The sequence below is a fragment of the Apteryx rowi genome, unplaced genomic scaffold (assembly GCF_003343035.1).
Source record: "Apteryx rowi isolate R43461 unplaced genomic scaffold, aptRow1 scaffold_38, whole genome shotgun sequence".
In the NCBI taxonomy this organism is placed as follows: Eukaryota; Metazoa; Chordata; class Aves; order Apterygiformes; family Apterygidae; genus Apteryx; species Apteryx rowi.
Window position 1 is genome coordinate 727,573 of NW_020450307.1, and position 16,888 is coordinate 744,460.

Genomic DNA, 16,888 nt, shown 5'->3' on the forward strand with positions numbered 1-16,888 from the left:
TTGGTAGCTCTTTAGGCTAGTTGTCCAGACTCCCACTACAATCAATGAAGAGATGCTTCCAATAGATGATACATCCCATCCTAAGATTGCTGAGATAAATCCCTCTTTGGAGAGGTCCCAGCTCTCTCTGCTGAGAAGAAAGTGAGCCTACCTGCATTGCTTTGAGAAGACATCTACCTTTTACGTGACTAGCACTGGACCATAAAAATCCTTGTCAAGGCTCTCCATGAATAAAACATGCATTGACAGTGTTTTACCATTAAACTACTACTTTTACAGCACAAATATTTTTCATTTTACTGAAAATAAAACCTCAACAAACTCCTATTGCATCAGCATAGTTACTTATATAAGCTAAAGAAAGTCAGAGTGAGAAAATAATTTTTAAATAAGTTACACTCAATTCGGGTTTGAGGTAACAGAGCACCGTTGCACACTGGAGCCAATATGTTGGCATAAGATCACCTCAGTAACAGTGTCATGAACAGAAAAATACTGTTCTGCCATTAAATACAACTGGTTTGCATTAAAAAAAAGTCATTTCTTCACAGTAAAGAGAAAAAAAACACCACAGTGTTTCAGACATGAGACTTTTCAAGAGAGCCTAAACAGTTTTCCTCAGTTTCCACAGAAACTTACACTTCATAAGTGGAGGCAATATATTTTATTTGACCAACTACTATAGACATAAAGGTAAATGGGCTTTCAGACACCTAACCCCCTATTCAGGTTTACCTATGGAGATGTTTCATCACTACCTTAAGGCCAAGATGGCTATCACAACAACGCTACCACATGTAAACATCACACTTTTGAAAAAAACAAAAAACAAAACAAAAAAACAAAACAAACCACAGCACAACACTCTTCTGGGTTTCAATTCCTAAAATATGTGTCAAGAAAGCCTAAACAAACATTTTTTTTGGGGGGGGGGGGAAGGGGGGGGAAAGAAGAAAAGCTTACAATGAAGTCTCCCACTAGTAAACGATCAATAGTTTGCCTTATTTCAGCTTTTGTCTGCATTTTCAGTTTGTTGTACTGTCTTCTGGCAGCTTCAGCCACTCTTGCCTCTAGCTCAGATTGATATCCGAAACCTGCATAAGGGATACAAAACTTACTAGGTATAACTTTGTTCATCTGATATTGAATCAGGGAAAACAAACAAACAAACAAACAAACCACCAAAATTTATTTTGAGTTGACAGAAAATCATTTCAATTTTAGCTGTAAAACGTAGGGCAGGAGAATATAACAGTGGAAAGCCACTGGCTCTACCTACATACCAGTTGCTTCCCAGAAAAAAAAAAAGGAAGCGTCTAAGCACGCAGAACAGTTTCCAAATCTTCTTCTGGTTGTTAGTATTTGTCAAACCTTCAGCTTGAGTTCCTGATCTGGGTAGGGTGGTGGGGAGACAGACCAGAAAATGTGGGTATATATTGGGGAAAAGGGGGGGAAATTCACACTAAATTTTCTTAGAAGTTTGTGGAATGTGTAGTCAGTCCATGTTCTTAAAATTGTACCCATAATATTTACAGAATAATCTCATCTTGTATGAAGAGATAATTACTGCTATAGTAAGTCTTATCCATACTTTTATGCTCAGTAACTTAAATCTTTTGGTATTTTCAGAAATCAACAGATAGAAAACGGTGCATTAAGAACTGTTAAGCGTTGCTTATTCTCATCTCTTATCTCCTCAGAAACCAAACTTTAACAATTGCACTGCAAAAGCAGTCAGTTTATAATGTCACAGACTCCTAAACCTTGCTTTGTTTGGAAGCTTGGGAAAGATGCATGTTCAACATTTAAAAAACAAGGTACCTCAGGCAGCTGTAACAAAGGTCAGACCTAATCTAAACAGAAGAGTTACAACAGGAGTTAGGACAGTTTCCCATACTTACTACACTCCCTTGAACGGCCCTCTGCAAAAACCTCTTGTTCCCTACCCACTTCCAGTAGAGCTTAATGAAACAAGTCTCCTTATTTAGGTGTTTCAATATAGGCAGCACAAACATCCACCATGTGGTACAGCAGCAACTTGCAATTTTAAAGTAGAAGTTTCAGGAGTTCATCTGAAGGAAAGCCCTTATTCAATTAAGCCAAAAAATCATCAAGAGAAGACTCAGAGTCTTCCTTAATTTGAATTTACAGTGAAAATTTTTCATTAGCACTTTACAGTGCTAAGAATGAGGGGAAAAGAAAGAAAAAAGAAAAAAGAAAWAATACAAAAAAAACAACTTTAAAGGTTAACCTGAGGTATGAACCCTTCCCTTGTAGAAGAAGTCGGCTACTTTCTTAATGGCTTGTGGATTGTAAATAATATTTAGAGGTCTGGTACTGACTTCCAGGCGCCTCTCAAAATTGCTGTGGACTGGATTTCTTTCATAAAGCATCTCAAATACTGGTGCATCAGGATCTGTAACTAAATAAAAACTGAGTTACAAAAAGCAATTATCAAAAAAAAGAGAAACCCCAATGTATTTAAAATCTAATTTTTAACTGGTACTATAGGAAGAAATGTTCTTGTCTGAAAATTCTTCAGTAACAGAAATAACATGGAAAAACAAGTAAATCAACTTCTACAATCAACATAAATTAACATGTTTGTATACATAAAAACACTTTCAGAACTGGGGTCCTACAATTGAACTCATAAAATAGTAATTTTGTTTTAGCAAACAAAACAGCAATTATAACTCCCTTTGCCTTTTTTTTTTTAAACTCACCTTCTCAAAAAAAAAAAAAAGAAAGAAAGAAAAAAGAAACTTGCATGCACCCATACGTCTCAACAAAGCTTCAAAGACTTTCTTTTAGTATTTGCAAAAGGCATTTGAACTTGGAGTCAATGATTCAATCAAAATTTCTGGTTTGCAGGAATTGTCATATGCTTGTTCTGGTCAAACATAARATGAAATCTTTACCAGTGTTTTGATTAGTCACTTCTGAGGACAAATTCTGGAGACCAAAGGAAGACACGCAGCCAACCTCTTTTTGCTGAGAAGAATTCAGGAAAAAAACAACAATAACAAAAAAAGATCATCAGACAAATCAAACAAGCCATTTGATATAAACAAAATTAAAAGTACTAGTCTTCTGGTCACTTCCTAAGAGAATTATATGCATAATTTATGATATGCCCTTTTTCATTATGTAGTCAAACAAAAGAAAGAAATACAACTATTTAAGAATTGCTATCTATACATTTAGCAAACAGACTGAAGTTTGAAATGTAAATTTCAATCAGAATTTGCACCTCTACAAATTACAAAGTATAACAGCACACTGGAAATTCTCATGGAATTTAGACTAAAACTTTGTTTGCTCTGGAAGAGACATTTAAGATACCTTCAGCAAATCATTGGGGGGTGTGGGGGGGGGGTTCTAAGTTTTTGCTTAGAGTCTAACAGTATGCAGGTGAAATAAAACCTTACTTGGACCAAAGAGCTTTCTGAAAAAAGAACAATTACTGATTAAGCAGCAATGCCGACTGTTCGACAAATTATTCTTCCCAACACATATAACTGTAACATTAAAGTTATGAGCATACACAGCAAACAAGGAAGTGTTCTATGATGTATTCTATACAGTAACTTATCAAAATAGAGGAATTTTTTTCACCTACAGGATTAGGAAAAACAAGAACAGGAAATATGGTCCCTTCTGTTGCCAAATCCCGCAGAAAGAGACCACCAAGCTGAACTTTGAGAAGGGAAGAATTTCTGCGAGGAAGGGATTCTGCTAAAATCTTTACACCTAAAAGATAAAGACATAAAATGTTTTTATTCCTTTTAGTACACAACGCAGCTTTTATTTAAATTTTATGGATGACAAATATTAATAAACAAGTCTGTTAGAAGCGTTTATATATATTTGTTTCTAGGGAAAAAAAAAGATTAAATGCTGAAGTTTGGAATACAACGATYGTGATGCATGTATTTCTATTGTTGTCTTCCTTCACACATAAGAAGGTCTAAAATTAGATTTCTGTGTTAAAAATCATTCAAACATCTGAAGAGAAAAACATCTTTTCACTTGATACATCAATTTCAACAGACTGATTTCATGCTCTCATCCCAAACTTCATTTCAGCATAGTAGTTTAAAGGATAAAAAAAAAAAAAAAGGTCTGAGGGTGGACTCAAGGTGGACAAAGATTTTGTCTTTTTTGAGAAAGAATGATCAGAAATTGACATAATACCTGAAAACTCCAGCTGCATAAAAGCACTCTCCCCAGCATGCACCACCTTCTTCTCCTTATGCAACAGAGTGACAGAGCCACCTTGCAACTGGAGATTTAATTTAGCAAAAACATGATCTCTCTTTGTAAAGGTATTCATGCTAGAAGCATCTGCAGCAGGATCAAAAAATTCATCTGCACCTAATTAAAAACAAAAAAGCAACTGATGTTAAATAAGTGAAGTTTCAGGAAGACTACTGAAGAACAAAAAGGTTTCTCAGAAATTCAAGAATAAAGATTTCCCCATCTCTATGGAGGGGGAAAAAAAGAGAAAGAAAAAACAAAGCAGATATACCTTCTTCCTTAACAAAACAGAATATTCAGYAGGACTCCTCTATTTCAATTAAGGTAGTGTAAGCATAAATTTAAAGAGATTCCACCAACCCAGTACTTTAACTGGTATACCCAGTCACAGCATAATACATGGCCCCCATCCAAAACCTGAACAAAAAGAAAGTCCCAAAGCTCTTTGCCATAAAGATCTAAAGTACGGGAAGCAAATGTATTTCTCGTATCCCTTTAAAAATAAGCAGGTACAACAGGTACTGAGATTTTTAACATGCAATTAAGGCAAGGTTTAGACAGCTCTTTCACCTAGGTACTTCAGTTGACACATGTGCAATCTTTTAAACAATACAGAAACAAAGAGTTGTTTTGGTTCATCTTTACCCAGATGCCTTTAGCAACATTAAAAAAAAAAAAAACAGAACAGAAAACCGTGCATTTCCATACCCAGTATGTCTTCTGGATTCCACTGTTCCTGTGGGTCAGGCAGCAGCCCTTCAAAAGGTTCACCTTCGTATGTTTGCTGAGCATATCCATACCAACCTCCCCAACCAGGAAACCAAGACTGAAGATACTGTAGCATTCCAGTGCTACTGCCAGGTGCAGATTCGGCTGTAGGACAAACTCCAGGGGAATCAGGCAAAGGCTCTTTAACACTCTGGATTTGAACAACAAAGATGCACACGTTAGTGCTAACAAATGAACAAATATATCAACTGTACAGAAACATCACCATAACAATATGATTTCATCTACTACTTATTCAGCACTCAAGTTCAGTTAATCTGCAGTGATATTTCCAATCTGTACTCCAACAGTTGCTATCCTAATAGGCTAAGAAATAGCAAACATACCATCAGTTAACTGCTGCATATTCATAAATGAAGTCATATGGAATTTTTATGGAATTTAAATCTTAGTTTAGAAACACTAAGCCCAGTAAGAAGTCATTTGACACACGCTATCAAACACAGCCGTTTAAAGTAAGTAACTGTATTTGAAAAAAAGATGACACCAGACTGACTGCAACAGAGATCAGTAAGTATTTTATGAAGTGTGCTCAGAAACTCATTTACACAAGGCCCAGCTCTGTCATACTCGTTCTGGTTTTTATCTTCATTCTCTGTTTTAAAGATGAAGAATACTTGCCGTAGAAATTCTGGCAAGGATACTATTGAAGAAGGCCTTCATATGACTAAACAAGAGTTCATTGTGCAAGTGACAACAGTAGAACTGGAGGAACTGAGCACTGTTTGCAATTTTAGCACTGATATCACACTCCTAATTCAAAATAAACACATACTAACACTCGCTAGCAGAACAAAACACAATACCTCAGAATAATTCACTTGAAGATTCTAAATATGAACCTGTTCACAGAATGTTTCTCACCTCAGCTAGTTCATGAAATTTATCATGAACTATCTCATACAGTATCTTCAACTCTTCATAAGTTTGTTCATCCTCAATACGAAGCATTTCTGCCTGAAAAGACAGAAAAGGTAAAGTAACCACACTAAAATAACGTAGTATTGCATTTACAAACAGGCCAAACATCTGTGCAATGAATGAGATTGAAATTCATGGAAAAACTAACATGGCATTAACGACCATAACCAAGTTCCTATGCACAAGGAAATAGAAGTCATGTGGGCCACTTAATATTGACACTTCCCCCTATTTCAAATGTTATTTGGATTGTAAAATAAAGTATTTTAACATGGTCTGTACTATTAAGAAGCTAGTTGAATCATAAGTTTTCACAAACAAGTTACTTAAAAAAAAAAAAAAAAGAAAGTAAAAGACATTTTTCTAGTCCAATGGTGTTGTCCTTGCTGAATTTCATGGCTCTGCAGAAGACAATACATAGCATATGAAGGTAAAAGCCTCATACATACTCTTTATTATGATTCCCCATTTGCCAGCAACTATAAAATTTGCAGTACATTCGCCTACTTCTACAGTTCATGTTTATATACAATCCTTACTTGCATTATGTAACTTAAAGTATCACTGGAATCACCCCTGTAACTGAGACCGGTGAGATACATGCTGCCCTGAACTGTTTTAAGGAAAGTCCCAATACACCTAGAAATAAAAAGCAGCTAATTACAGGATTTTTTTTCCTTTTGAAGTAGAACACAGATTTATTATTGGGGGCACCTTTCYTTTAAAACTTCATCGTAAAACCAACTGAAAAACTGAAGCACCCTCAAACATGGTCAACTAGCCACACATTTTTCCCCGTTATCTGCAGTACCATATGGGTGACCTGGAACATTCTGATTTTTAAATATTTTTTGAGTCTATAGAGAACAAGAGTTAAGAAAGTATCTGGCAGACTGACATGAACATTCTATGAATGTTAATGCTGTATTTGGTGAAAACCAGTTACAGCTCAAAAAAAAAGACATATTTTTGTTTTGCTATGGAAAAAGTTAAGAACCCTGCCACACACAAACCTCCCACAACCCCAGGTTTCAAGCATTTAAGAACTCAGTTTTGGTCAAAACACAGTTTCTTCAGTGAAAATAACCTGCAGTTAAGTTGAAGATGTGTTTAAACTAGAATGGAAGAGATTTCAAATTTGAAGAGATCAAACAAATCAAATAGAAGATGATTAATCGACACTGTAAAAAAAAAAAAAAAAAAAAAAAAAAAACAACCCACAACAAACAGACAAAAACTCTCTCAGATCTAAATACCTGCTCTGTAATAGACAGTTGTTCCCCCTTCAACTTGCTATAATACATGTCAGTGTAAGACACTGCATCTTGGGCTCGATGTAACGCAAACTCCCAGGTAGAACGTTGTCTCTGCTCCCTGATCTCCGAAAGATTAGCATTCAAAGCAAAGATCCACCACTCTCGGCAGCTGAAATATTTAAAAATTACAGTATTACCAATATTTCCAAAAAATGAATATATGCAAAATTGGTTAAAGGTCCAGGAAAAGTTCAGCAAGAAAACTGAGGGCAACTCGGAAAAGGTTGGTTTTCTGACTCAGGTCAGAAAAGGTATCAGTATTAGTGACAGCATACATGGCCTAGTTCTATAAGTTGTGTAGCATTAAATATTGCTCTGTGAAGTCCCCATTACTTTAGAAGGATTTAGTAGAGCTGTTATGTATAGGACGTAGTCACCAAAGGCAAAATATTGAGTTAGACAGATGTTCAGTCTGAAATGATATCATCTTTCATACACTTTATTTAAAAAAAAAAAAAAAAAAAAAAAAAACACAGGAGAAGTTTAATTAGAGCTCTTTCCACAATAAAAATTTCAGAACATCTCAGTGTGTGCATGTGGGAAGAACTTACAATTTAATTTTGATTCCTGGAAGCTATGACAGGAAGGCTTAAAGCCTTAGATAAGAATAAYTTTACTTTAAGTATGAATTATGTCTAAATATTTAAAACTGATTTATGAGGTAGGGGAACAAAACATAAAAAATGAAACTTTAATATATGATTACTATGTAATTTTTTTTTTTGCTCTTTGTCTTAATTCTAGTCGCCTAGTTTTTTAATATCACATTAATTCAACAACACATCTGTGGATATACTTACTTCTCTGTTACTGTAACCTTTGGTCTCCATTTCCTGAATTTAAGCTGTCGTTCCTTTCTAGCCAGTTCCTTTAAAAATCCCATGATCTGTTGATACTGCATCTTTTAGTAAGAGTACAGAGATTAGTTAGGCAATGCAGGAGTGCCTTCCAAATCAAAAGGGGATAAAACCCCCCTACAGGCTTTCTTTATTTGCATCAATGGCCTGCATAATCCTTCAGAATTAAGGTTGATGTTAACCATAACTTGGTTTTCTAACGTTGCATATCTTCTCCCAGTAGCTAGTAGTTTGTGTGCGACATTCAACTTACAGGTTTCCTTATTTACAAACATATAGAATGAAATCTCTTTTCAGGCCAGAAAAACAACATAACGTCAGCTGCATCCTACAGACAAAAACCGTACATATCGCTCCTCATACTACAGTAAGCAAAAAAAGAAAAAAGTAGTTTTTGTCACAGTAATGAAGTACACTAAAATAACTATATAATTTGGAATGATTGATTTTAAACCAAAAAGCTTCTTTAGTATAACCCTTTCAGTTGCCTCTAAAACTAAGTCTTTAAGAAATTATTAATCTTATACTACAATAACTGCACTTGAGGTGTKGCAAACGCTATCACAGTTTTGTGGCCAGTAAGCTGAACAAATTATAACAGTCCTACAAGTATTTTGCTGTCTGAATCAGTGACTCTTTTCACAGAAACATATAATTCAAGAAATATATAACTTCACAGAGTTTACCTGTGAAAGCTTCAAGGGTATAGTCTCAAGCTGAATGTCACACTCAAGCCGTGGAGTGTGACGTGATCTTAAAGGCTCCTTAGAACAATTTCTCTTCAGAAGAGCAGAGGTACATACAGGTTCCATGATATAATTATGATCACGACTTTCCATACTTTTGTCCATAGCTTCCTGTGGATTACAAACAAGTTTATTCTATAAGAAATGAGTCTAAAATATTTATTAGGACATATTAATATATTAGAATACACTTTATTAGCATATCAGTCAGCTTGCAAAAAACTCTTAAATACATTCTCTCTTCAAAGGTAAAACAATAGAGATTTTATATTACAACCTTTGCAGGTCCCACATGAATCCTGCCATTATAGCATGAAAACATAAACTTTATGTTGCTCTTTCACATGCAAAATCGCTCTCTTGTACCTGTAGCTGACCAGGAGGGAGATCACCCAATAAAGTGCAATCAGTATCCCAATAAACACTGAAGTCAGCAACATCTAACTGTTTTTTCCTCATCAGCTTCTCCACCTGAAGCAGAAAAATTGGAATAGTCAAGCTCATACAGCACGTGCCACGCAATCTTTAGTTCTACATGTTCAATAGACACTATGAAATACCCATAATCAATTTATACCAATACCCATAGCAACACCTATCTAATGTGAAGCTTATTAAAAAGTCATATTTGTACTAAATGTTTATTAGTATCCATTGTAGTGTACACTAAAAATTAGAAAGAAAATACAGCATCATATCTCAGCTGCCATGAGTTCTTGTACAAAGTTATACTTACTGGCTCAAATACTGCATTTTGCATTGATACGTTTTTGATGCACATGCCAAAGGCAAATGGCTGCAAAGGATTTGTGACACCATCCTCAAACCTCAAATGGACATCTTGAATTTTTAACTAGACAGAGAGGGGGGAACAAAAAACAAACTCACATTACTAGAGACAACTATTTGCATTATTATTCATTAATAGTGCTATTCATTAATACTCAAGCCATTTAATATTTAATTTCTGCAATTCTCCAACAAATTTTTGGTAGTTATTTAGATGCCATGAAAGTCCTGTTCCTCACTTCTGTTTTTGTACTTTCTGGTTTTCTCCTCTCCTCAGATACCACTGCCATCCCTCTCACCCTAATCAATTAGCCACTTTCACAAAACAGYGTACTTTATTTGCTCTCTTACTATTATCCTCATTTTCAACACAAATGTACAATTGCCAAAGACTCAGCGTTTTATGTACTAGAAACATTGGCATGAGCCAAGATGGTACAAGATGACCCAAACTAATTTTACAGCGGTAAATCCTCTGAGAGCTCTGAGTTACTGTACTTTCTCAGCAAATGCACAGTCCAGGACTGAGACAAGCATAGACTCTTTGGCCTTGAGTTCTTGCACCAAATACACCCTTCCTAACATATCAGGAAAGGCAAATCGTTTCACGCTATCTCATTCCTGAATTCTTTCTAGCAAGTTACAGAGCAATCAAGCAATACAGAGTCAGGCTATTTCCTCTGCACAAAGAGGAAACTGATAAATCCTTGCACAGAAGCTAGCAAACACACTGTAACAACTAATATGTAGAAAGCAACTAATTTTTAATACAAATGACTAGTAATGTAGTTGCTAAGAATTTGTATTTGAAAACATTATAGGGTAAAAAACAAACAAAATCCAAAATGCTAAGTTGTCATCAGTTACATTAGGACTCTGAAAGAGAAAAAAAAACAACAGAGCATAATAGCCAGACTTCCGAGACATTTTGAAACTAAGGAGAAATTCACTAGATTTTTATTATTAAAAAAAGAATAATTAAAGAACTTGAGAGAGAGCACATAGCAGAATAATAGAAGTTCTAGATCAGTAAAAACCCCAAGATTCATTTCTTCACAACTTTTCTTTCTCCAAAGAATTCATGCTGTTTTCCCTCATTAAAAAAAATTAAAAAAAATAAAAATAAATCATATATTGGCACATTTAAAACAAAGAATTAAAATGTGAGTGAAAAACATCAGTTTTCATGTAGATCCATTATTCACTGATTCCTACAAAAAAAAGTTGCTGTTTTCCCCTTGGTAGATAGGATGATGTATTCTTCCTCCCCAGAAGTCCCCATATTATGAAGATTTGATCTGAAGAGGAACCGTCCTCTACCAGACGTAGAAATCTACCTTTGACTATGTATTTCCTCTCTAAGGACTACACAATATGAAGCACAGTGGGCATGGGTTAGGTTATTGAAAAGCTCTAAAATGTAAAGGCTTACTTCAATGTTTTCTACAATTCTTGTGACTACAGATGCAGTAACTGAGTACCAGTAAGATTCCCCTTTCTGTTGTCGTTCTTTCTAAAAGAGAAAACAGGGATGAGCATTAACCATCACTGTAACAGTTGGTGAGGAAACAATATACTATCTTATACTTAAATTACCGGGGGGGGGGGGAAGGGGGAGAGAACATGTCAGCAGCTCCAATATACATGGAGAAAAAACAAACAAACAAACAAACAAACAAACAAACCTGAAAGTTGCACTGTGTTAGCATCTACAGATCAAATTCTAACTTTGTTTCCTATACATTTGTTCTCAGAAGACATATATTTCTTAGGAGACTTAAATGCAATCCATCTACCATGGCAGTTTCTTCAATATGAAAGACAAGCCCTCACAACTCACTTTCCATTTTTCTTCAAGTGCTAGAAGAAGAGCTTTCTTGTGTTCCCTTTCTTGCAACTTCTCTGTTTCCTCATCAAAATCTTCTTTTTTCTCTGGTGCACCAATTAAGTGCAGTTTTGAGACAGATATCACCCATGGATCCACATGTGGGCGATAAAAAGGTATCTGTAGCGTTATTTTGCCAATGAAACCTAGAAACATGAAACAGAGATGCTATCAGATTCCTGTGCAAACATACTTTTACTACCTCTAGGAGACTTAAGGGGGAAAAAAAAAAAAAAAAAAAGCAGTGCAACACCCATACAGTACTACAATAGAACTCTATTACCAGAAAATCGGGTTACCTTACTTGTTCAAGCTTCTCAATCATGTAAGAGTTCTTCTTACATATCTTACATATGCAATATTTCCTACTTATAAATATTTGTCTCACACACATAGGCAATATACATACCTGCTTTCACTTCAAACGGTAATTCCAGTTCCTTCAAGGCATCTTTCTTTAGTGGCAAGTTTTCYAATTCAACAGCACCTATAGAAAGCAGCAGGGGAGAAACAATTCACAAGTCAGCTGAGCAAAATTATGTTAAAGAGTGCCAATTTGAACATTAAAGCATAAGATGACTAGAAACATATTTCAAAGAAAAGAATCAAGTAAGATTTCATAAGAACAGACAACCTAACACTCTGAGTTATATGGCAATTGCAAGGGATATTTAATATACTCATTAATTTTCCAGTGCCATGTGCTTATATTATTTGATAAGATCAGCAAGAAGCAATCTTCTGCAAGGATTTAGATCTGAACTTTGCCTTTATCAAGAAAAAAAGCTTCTAGTCTTTTCTAATCTAGTCTTTTTAAAAAGAGACACTTCAAGTATTTTCTGAATACTACAAAAAGCACACACAGAAAAGCTTTGAAGTGTTATAAAATATTCCCTCCAAAAACAGCAGACAATAGAAACAAAAGGCAAATTAGAAAGTAYTGATTTTTGAGTTCCCTGTGAAGACACAGGATTCATGAAAAACATGACATAAACAGAAGTCTCAATTACAAAGGAGTGACTACTAGCACCAAAACGTAAGAGGTAAAGAGTATGGAGTCTTTCCTTTCTCAGTCCCCCAAAAGAAACTTCACTGAAAAGCTTAATGAAAAATGACACACAAATATTGTATAAGTTGAACAAGGTGATAAGATATGCTAAGCATATATTTATCAGTCTCATATAAATTGGTTTGTGTTAATAAAAAGCAACAAAAATAGGAACATAAGAGAATCTACTATTCATTGTAAAGTGTTAGTACATATTGTATATTAAAAGCACTTATATAAAAGTCAAACACAGTACTAAGTACTTATTGTTTCTATTCCATCTTCCACTTATTACAGAAATGCAAGTTTTTTCTTTTTCTTTTTTTAAATTGCAGCATAAAAACGCTACATAAAATACCAAGAATCCTCACCCTTTAGAAGGGCTACTGAAAGTTGGTCTGTGTTCAGGTTATTGACATATTTGCCCAAATAGGTGTTGAGGACCCAGGCTACCAATCCTTCCAACATGACTGTGTCCTAGAAGAGGGCAACTAAGGTTTTTCTGTCATTTTCTGGATCTCTGTTCCATAGTTACAGTTTTATTCTGGAAGAAAAAGTAAGAACATGAGTGTCTGAAACATATAATCTCTCAGCAGCCATGTGATCCTGCTATGCAAAAATATTCACTGTAATCCATCCAAAAAGCAGTAGAAATATTTAGCTTGATATCTACCTACAAAAATTGCTTTATAAAGTAAGAATTGTTATGCACATTCCCTTTAAATTCCAATTCACACCAAGTTTCATACAGAGCTTTGATGTTTACAGACCACTCCTATTGGCAAATAAAGCTCACCTTCACATCCTTTTTCTTACCAAAGCACAGTGTTTTGATGCAATAATGAACACGGCACTACAACACCTCTTCTTCCAAAAAAGGAAAGACTAAAATTCCAAATTGATCTGAAGCAGTTTTGCACTGGTTTCCTTAATCTCTTTTTAAAAGCTGCTTCTGATATTTTCTTCAAGTTGCCAGCGTTCTGGTTTTGGAAAGTCTAGCTTAAAGTAACAGGTGTCCATCTGGATGCTCCTTTCTCAGCTTGTTTTTATACCACATCTATTAGTTTTCAAAATAGGCAAAGAAACAGAATGCTTCCCTCACCCCTTCTGTTAGCGCTGATCAAACCAATACTATTTGTTCTTCCTCTGTTCTATTTAATGCTCCCTTACAAAATTTTCTGGAGGCAGCACTTAGGTTTCTTACACTAGCAGACCTGTTGCTGTGAAAAGACTGGATATGGAAAAAAGGAACAAATACCCATGTGCACAGGGGCTCTGCAGACCTCAGAAACTCCACAGGTCCGCTTTTTTCGTGAGGGGCCAAGCATCTGCAATTTTCACTCTAGGAAGAGATAACAAGCTTGCTCAATGAAAAACATACTGAAAATTCCCTAAGTAAAACTATATGCCTCATCCCACCTCATACACTGTAAATGCTCTGGAGGTGGACTTTCTAACTTCACAGAAGGAAGATTATAACTAGAGTTGCTGTGTATTTCATGCACAAGGCTAAGTGAGGGCATATACTTTTTCACCACACTTGTATGAATTACAGGTTTTGTTTATACTGAATGAAAGTCTTTACTGATTCTAATAAAAGGTACCCAGAATATTTATGAAACATTTATATTGTTTTTACTTCTTTTCAAGAGTGAACAACCACGTTCCTAAAATAGACACGCCACTTGATGATTATGCCAAATACAGCAGGAAAGAAAACAGTTACCATTAATCTTCAACAATGTGAGTTTAGAAAAACAGTTACATACCAGTGCTACAATTATACATGAAGGATCTTTACAAACCATGAAAGTAAGCACTTCTAACTGAGCAGCAAGAAGTCAGTTTGGCATCCAAACTACATTGCAGCCCAGAGCCATCAACTGTATTTTTGTAGCATTCTTACATGACATCTGTTAAACAGGCATTTATCCTCCCCAACCCCCCTTTTTTGGGGAAGAGTGTATGTGTGGGAAGTAATCAGATACAAGTCACACAAACAGCTCATCAACAGTTACTCTAACTATAGGTTTTCAAAGTGATAGTGTAGATTTCTGCATCAAGAAAAGAAAAGCTCCATTAGAAGAGCAACATCAGTGATATTTGTGAACATTTCCCTTCATACTCTTCTCCAGCCATTTCTTTTTCAACTCATGTGTTTATTGAAATGTTAAAAACTCCTAAGTCCCTTTTAAAGTTTTTAATCTATGAATTGCAAAATTACTATTAGCTTCAGCAATGGCAGGATTAAACACATTATTACAGTAAGAAAAAGCATGCATGCCCTATCCTGTGGTTAGAATGCTCTACATGTACTTGCATTAGTTCTGTGTTTAGGAATGTCTCCCCATCACACATCTCTCTAAAACASCGTATACAAGGTTGAGTTCTACATAGCAGAAAACCAAGATATGTCAGACATATTTATATTAAAGTAAGCTTGACAATAGGAAGAAAATGACAAATTCAAGAGTTGCAATTTAGATTTTATATTAAAATGCAGGGTTTTCCCATAAATAGTGAGGTATGCTTGATTAAAGGCTCAAATGCAGATGCCTAGATTTCTTTAAAAAACATCCACTGAGAATTTGTAACTAATACAATTAAAGAAAATAACCAGAGTTAAGCAGATAATGAAAGGTTTTTTCTAAAAGCTGAAAAGTGAAATTACTCTCATCATGCAGGGTGGAACACAAACGGCATAAATAAAGCAAATTACATTAAAATAAGGAATATATTTACATTAGACACATGCTTAACTAACAATTTATCTTGGTAAAATGCCTCAATGGTTTTCCAAAAACAGGACTATTACTGACATAATAAAGACTTAGCATTCATACATGAGGTCCCCACCTTGTACTACAGCTTATTCTCAAGTAAAATTGATAAGAAAGCTAGTTTAAACAAAAGTGAATGCAATAATCCATGTCATGTTATTACCCCTCAAAAAAGAAATCTACAAGTTGTTAGGAGCCAAATCAGAAGAAAGATCTTGAAGAAATATTCAGAAACACAGAACAGGTTAACATCACAATGACTGAAAAATCTCAGGTCCCTGAATAATTCCATGCCTGAAGTCATCATAAGAACTGTAAATAAAGTAAATCATCTCCTTAACTTAAAATTGTTGTGGAACAAAGGTAACTATTTAGGAACCCTTCAACAGTTCTAAGGCATGTACTTTTGTAATTTTCTAGTCCACTGCTGTGCTACTGGAAAGAAAACAAAACACTTTTTTTCTATTACAATGTTTTTATTTCCTTAACATTCATGGTAAACAAAAACAGTAAACATTTAACAGGATGAGAAACTAAGTCCAAAGCCAGGAGTTCACTTAAAGCTGGCTCACTTCCTCTGGAGAAAGACGTATTTTTTTATATTGGGAAAGATGAAACTGCTCTCACAGCACAGGCCCTGAAGGACTGGGGCCAGGGTCAAGTGGCAAGGGACAGTGTGAAGGCAGTGCAGCGAAGAGGAAAGGAAGGCTGAGTGAGATTACTTACTAAGTGCAACCGGGGGTGAAAGTGTGTGTGGAGGGGGAACGTTGCTCAGCTCCTGGCTACACAAGAAGGTGGCGTGGAGGAGTCCTCACTCAAGACACTCTCCTCTTTTCCACACACACAAACACACCACGGGGAGGAGGAGTTTAGCAAGAGAGACCTGTTGGCACATAACATGTATAAGAGGCGAAAGGAAAGGTCACCTTGCCCGGAGGAGGCAGGCAGAGGCTGGAGGGAGAAACGGAGGGGCGAGGGGGCAAACGGCGTGCGCCATGCGGGGACGGTGCGTGAAGAGGCGCCGCCACGGCCCGGCCGCGGGGGCTAAGGAAGAAGGCAGGCCCCCGGCGAGGGCGGGCCCGCTCCCCTCCAAGGCTCCGGCCCCGAAACACAGAGACAAGAGAGGGTACGGCTGCCCCTCGCCCCCTCAGGACCAAGACGGCGGGGCGGAGCCCTGAGAGGGGCGTGAGGCAGGGAGGGGCCCCTCAGGGCCGGGCCCACGCCACGCTGCTAAAGCCGAGGCAGGAGCGGAAAACGACGCAGGAGGAAACTACAGCCGGGGCCTAAAGCCGCCGTCACGGCATGCCTCAACGCCGGTTCCTGGCCACCATCCCCAGCCCCCCGCTGCCTACCTTAGCGCCCGGCCGCGGCCGCCTCCTCAACGGCGCACGGGCTCGACGGGCCGGTCGCCAGCCGATCGCCAACCAGCGGATGGGGGGGGAAGAAACGGGCACGGAGGCCTGGGCAAGGGAGCGCCGAGCTATCGATGTGCTCTTC

General features: G+C 36.7%; 1 protein-coding gene across 10 annotated transcripts in view; it reads right to left on the reverse strand.

Moving 5' to 3' along the window:
- Window positions 1-16,836, reverse strand: part of VPS13D (vacuolar protein sorting 13 homolog D) — a 119,011-nt gene extending 102,175 nt beyond the window's left edge. For 2 of the 10 annotated variants that reach the window (XR_003254875.1, XR_003254876.1), the window contains exons 1-18: window positions 16,744-16,827; window positions 13,870-13,953; window positions 12,983-13,155; window positions 11,973-12,050; window positions 11,519-11,709; window positions 11,111-11,191; window positions 9,626-9,742; window positions 9,256-9,360; window positions 8,830-9,000; window positions 8,087-8,187; window positions 7,227-7,395; window positions 5,914-6,006; window positions 4,969-5,179; window positions 4,198-4,377; window positions 3,623-3,753; window positions 2,922-2,994; window positions 2,252-2,422; window positions 964-1,094 (exon numbers count right to left, since the gene is read on the reverse strand). Coding sequence is in view for 7 of the 10 variants with exons in the window: in XM_026074098.1 (XP_025929883.1) it covers window positions 964-1,094; window positions 2,252-2,422; window positions 2,922-2,994; window positions 3,623-3,753; window positions 4,198-4,377; window positions 4,969-5,179; window positions 5,914-6,006; window positions 7,227-7,395; window positions 8,087-8,187; window positions 8,830-9,000; window positions 9,256-9,360; window positions 9,626-9,742; window positions 11,111-11,191; window positions 11,519-11,709; window positions 11,973-12,050; window positions 12,983-13,079 (2,100 nt within the window). In the remaining 3 variants the exon portion in view is untranslated. Of the gene's footprint in view, window positions 1-963; window positions 1,095-2,251; window positions 2,423-2,921; window positions 2,995-3,622; window positions 3,754-4,197; window positions 4,378-4,968; window positions 5,180-5,913; window positions 6,007-7,226; window positions 7,396-8,086; window positions 8,188-8,829; window positions 9,001-9,255; window positions 9,361-9,625; window positions 9,743-11,110; window positions 11,192-11,518; window positions 11,710-11,972; window positions 12,051-12,982; window positions 13,156-13,869; window positions 13,954-16,117; window positions 16,275-16,743 lie in introns of those variants that run through there. The other 8 variants (XM_026074098.1, XM_026074095.1, XM_026074101.1 and 5 more) reach the window with 6 other exon arrangements.
- Between the last annotated feature and the right edge of the window lie 52 nt (window positions 16,837-16,888).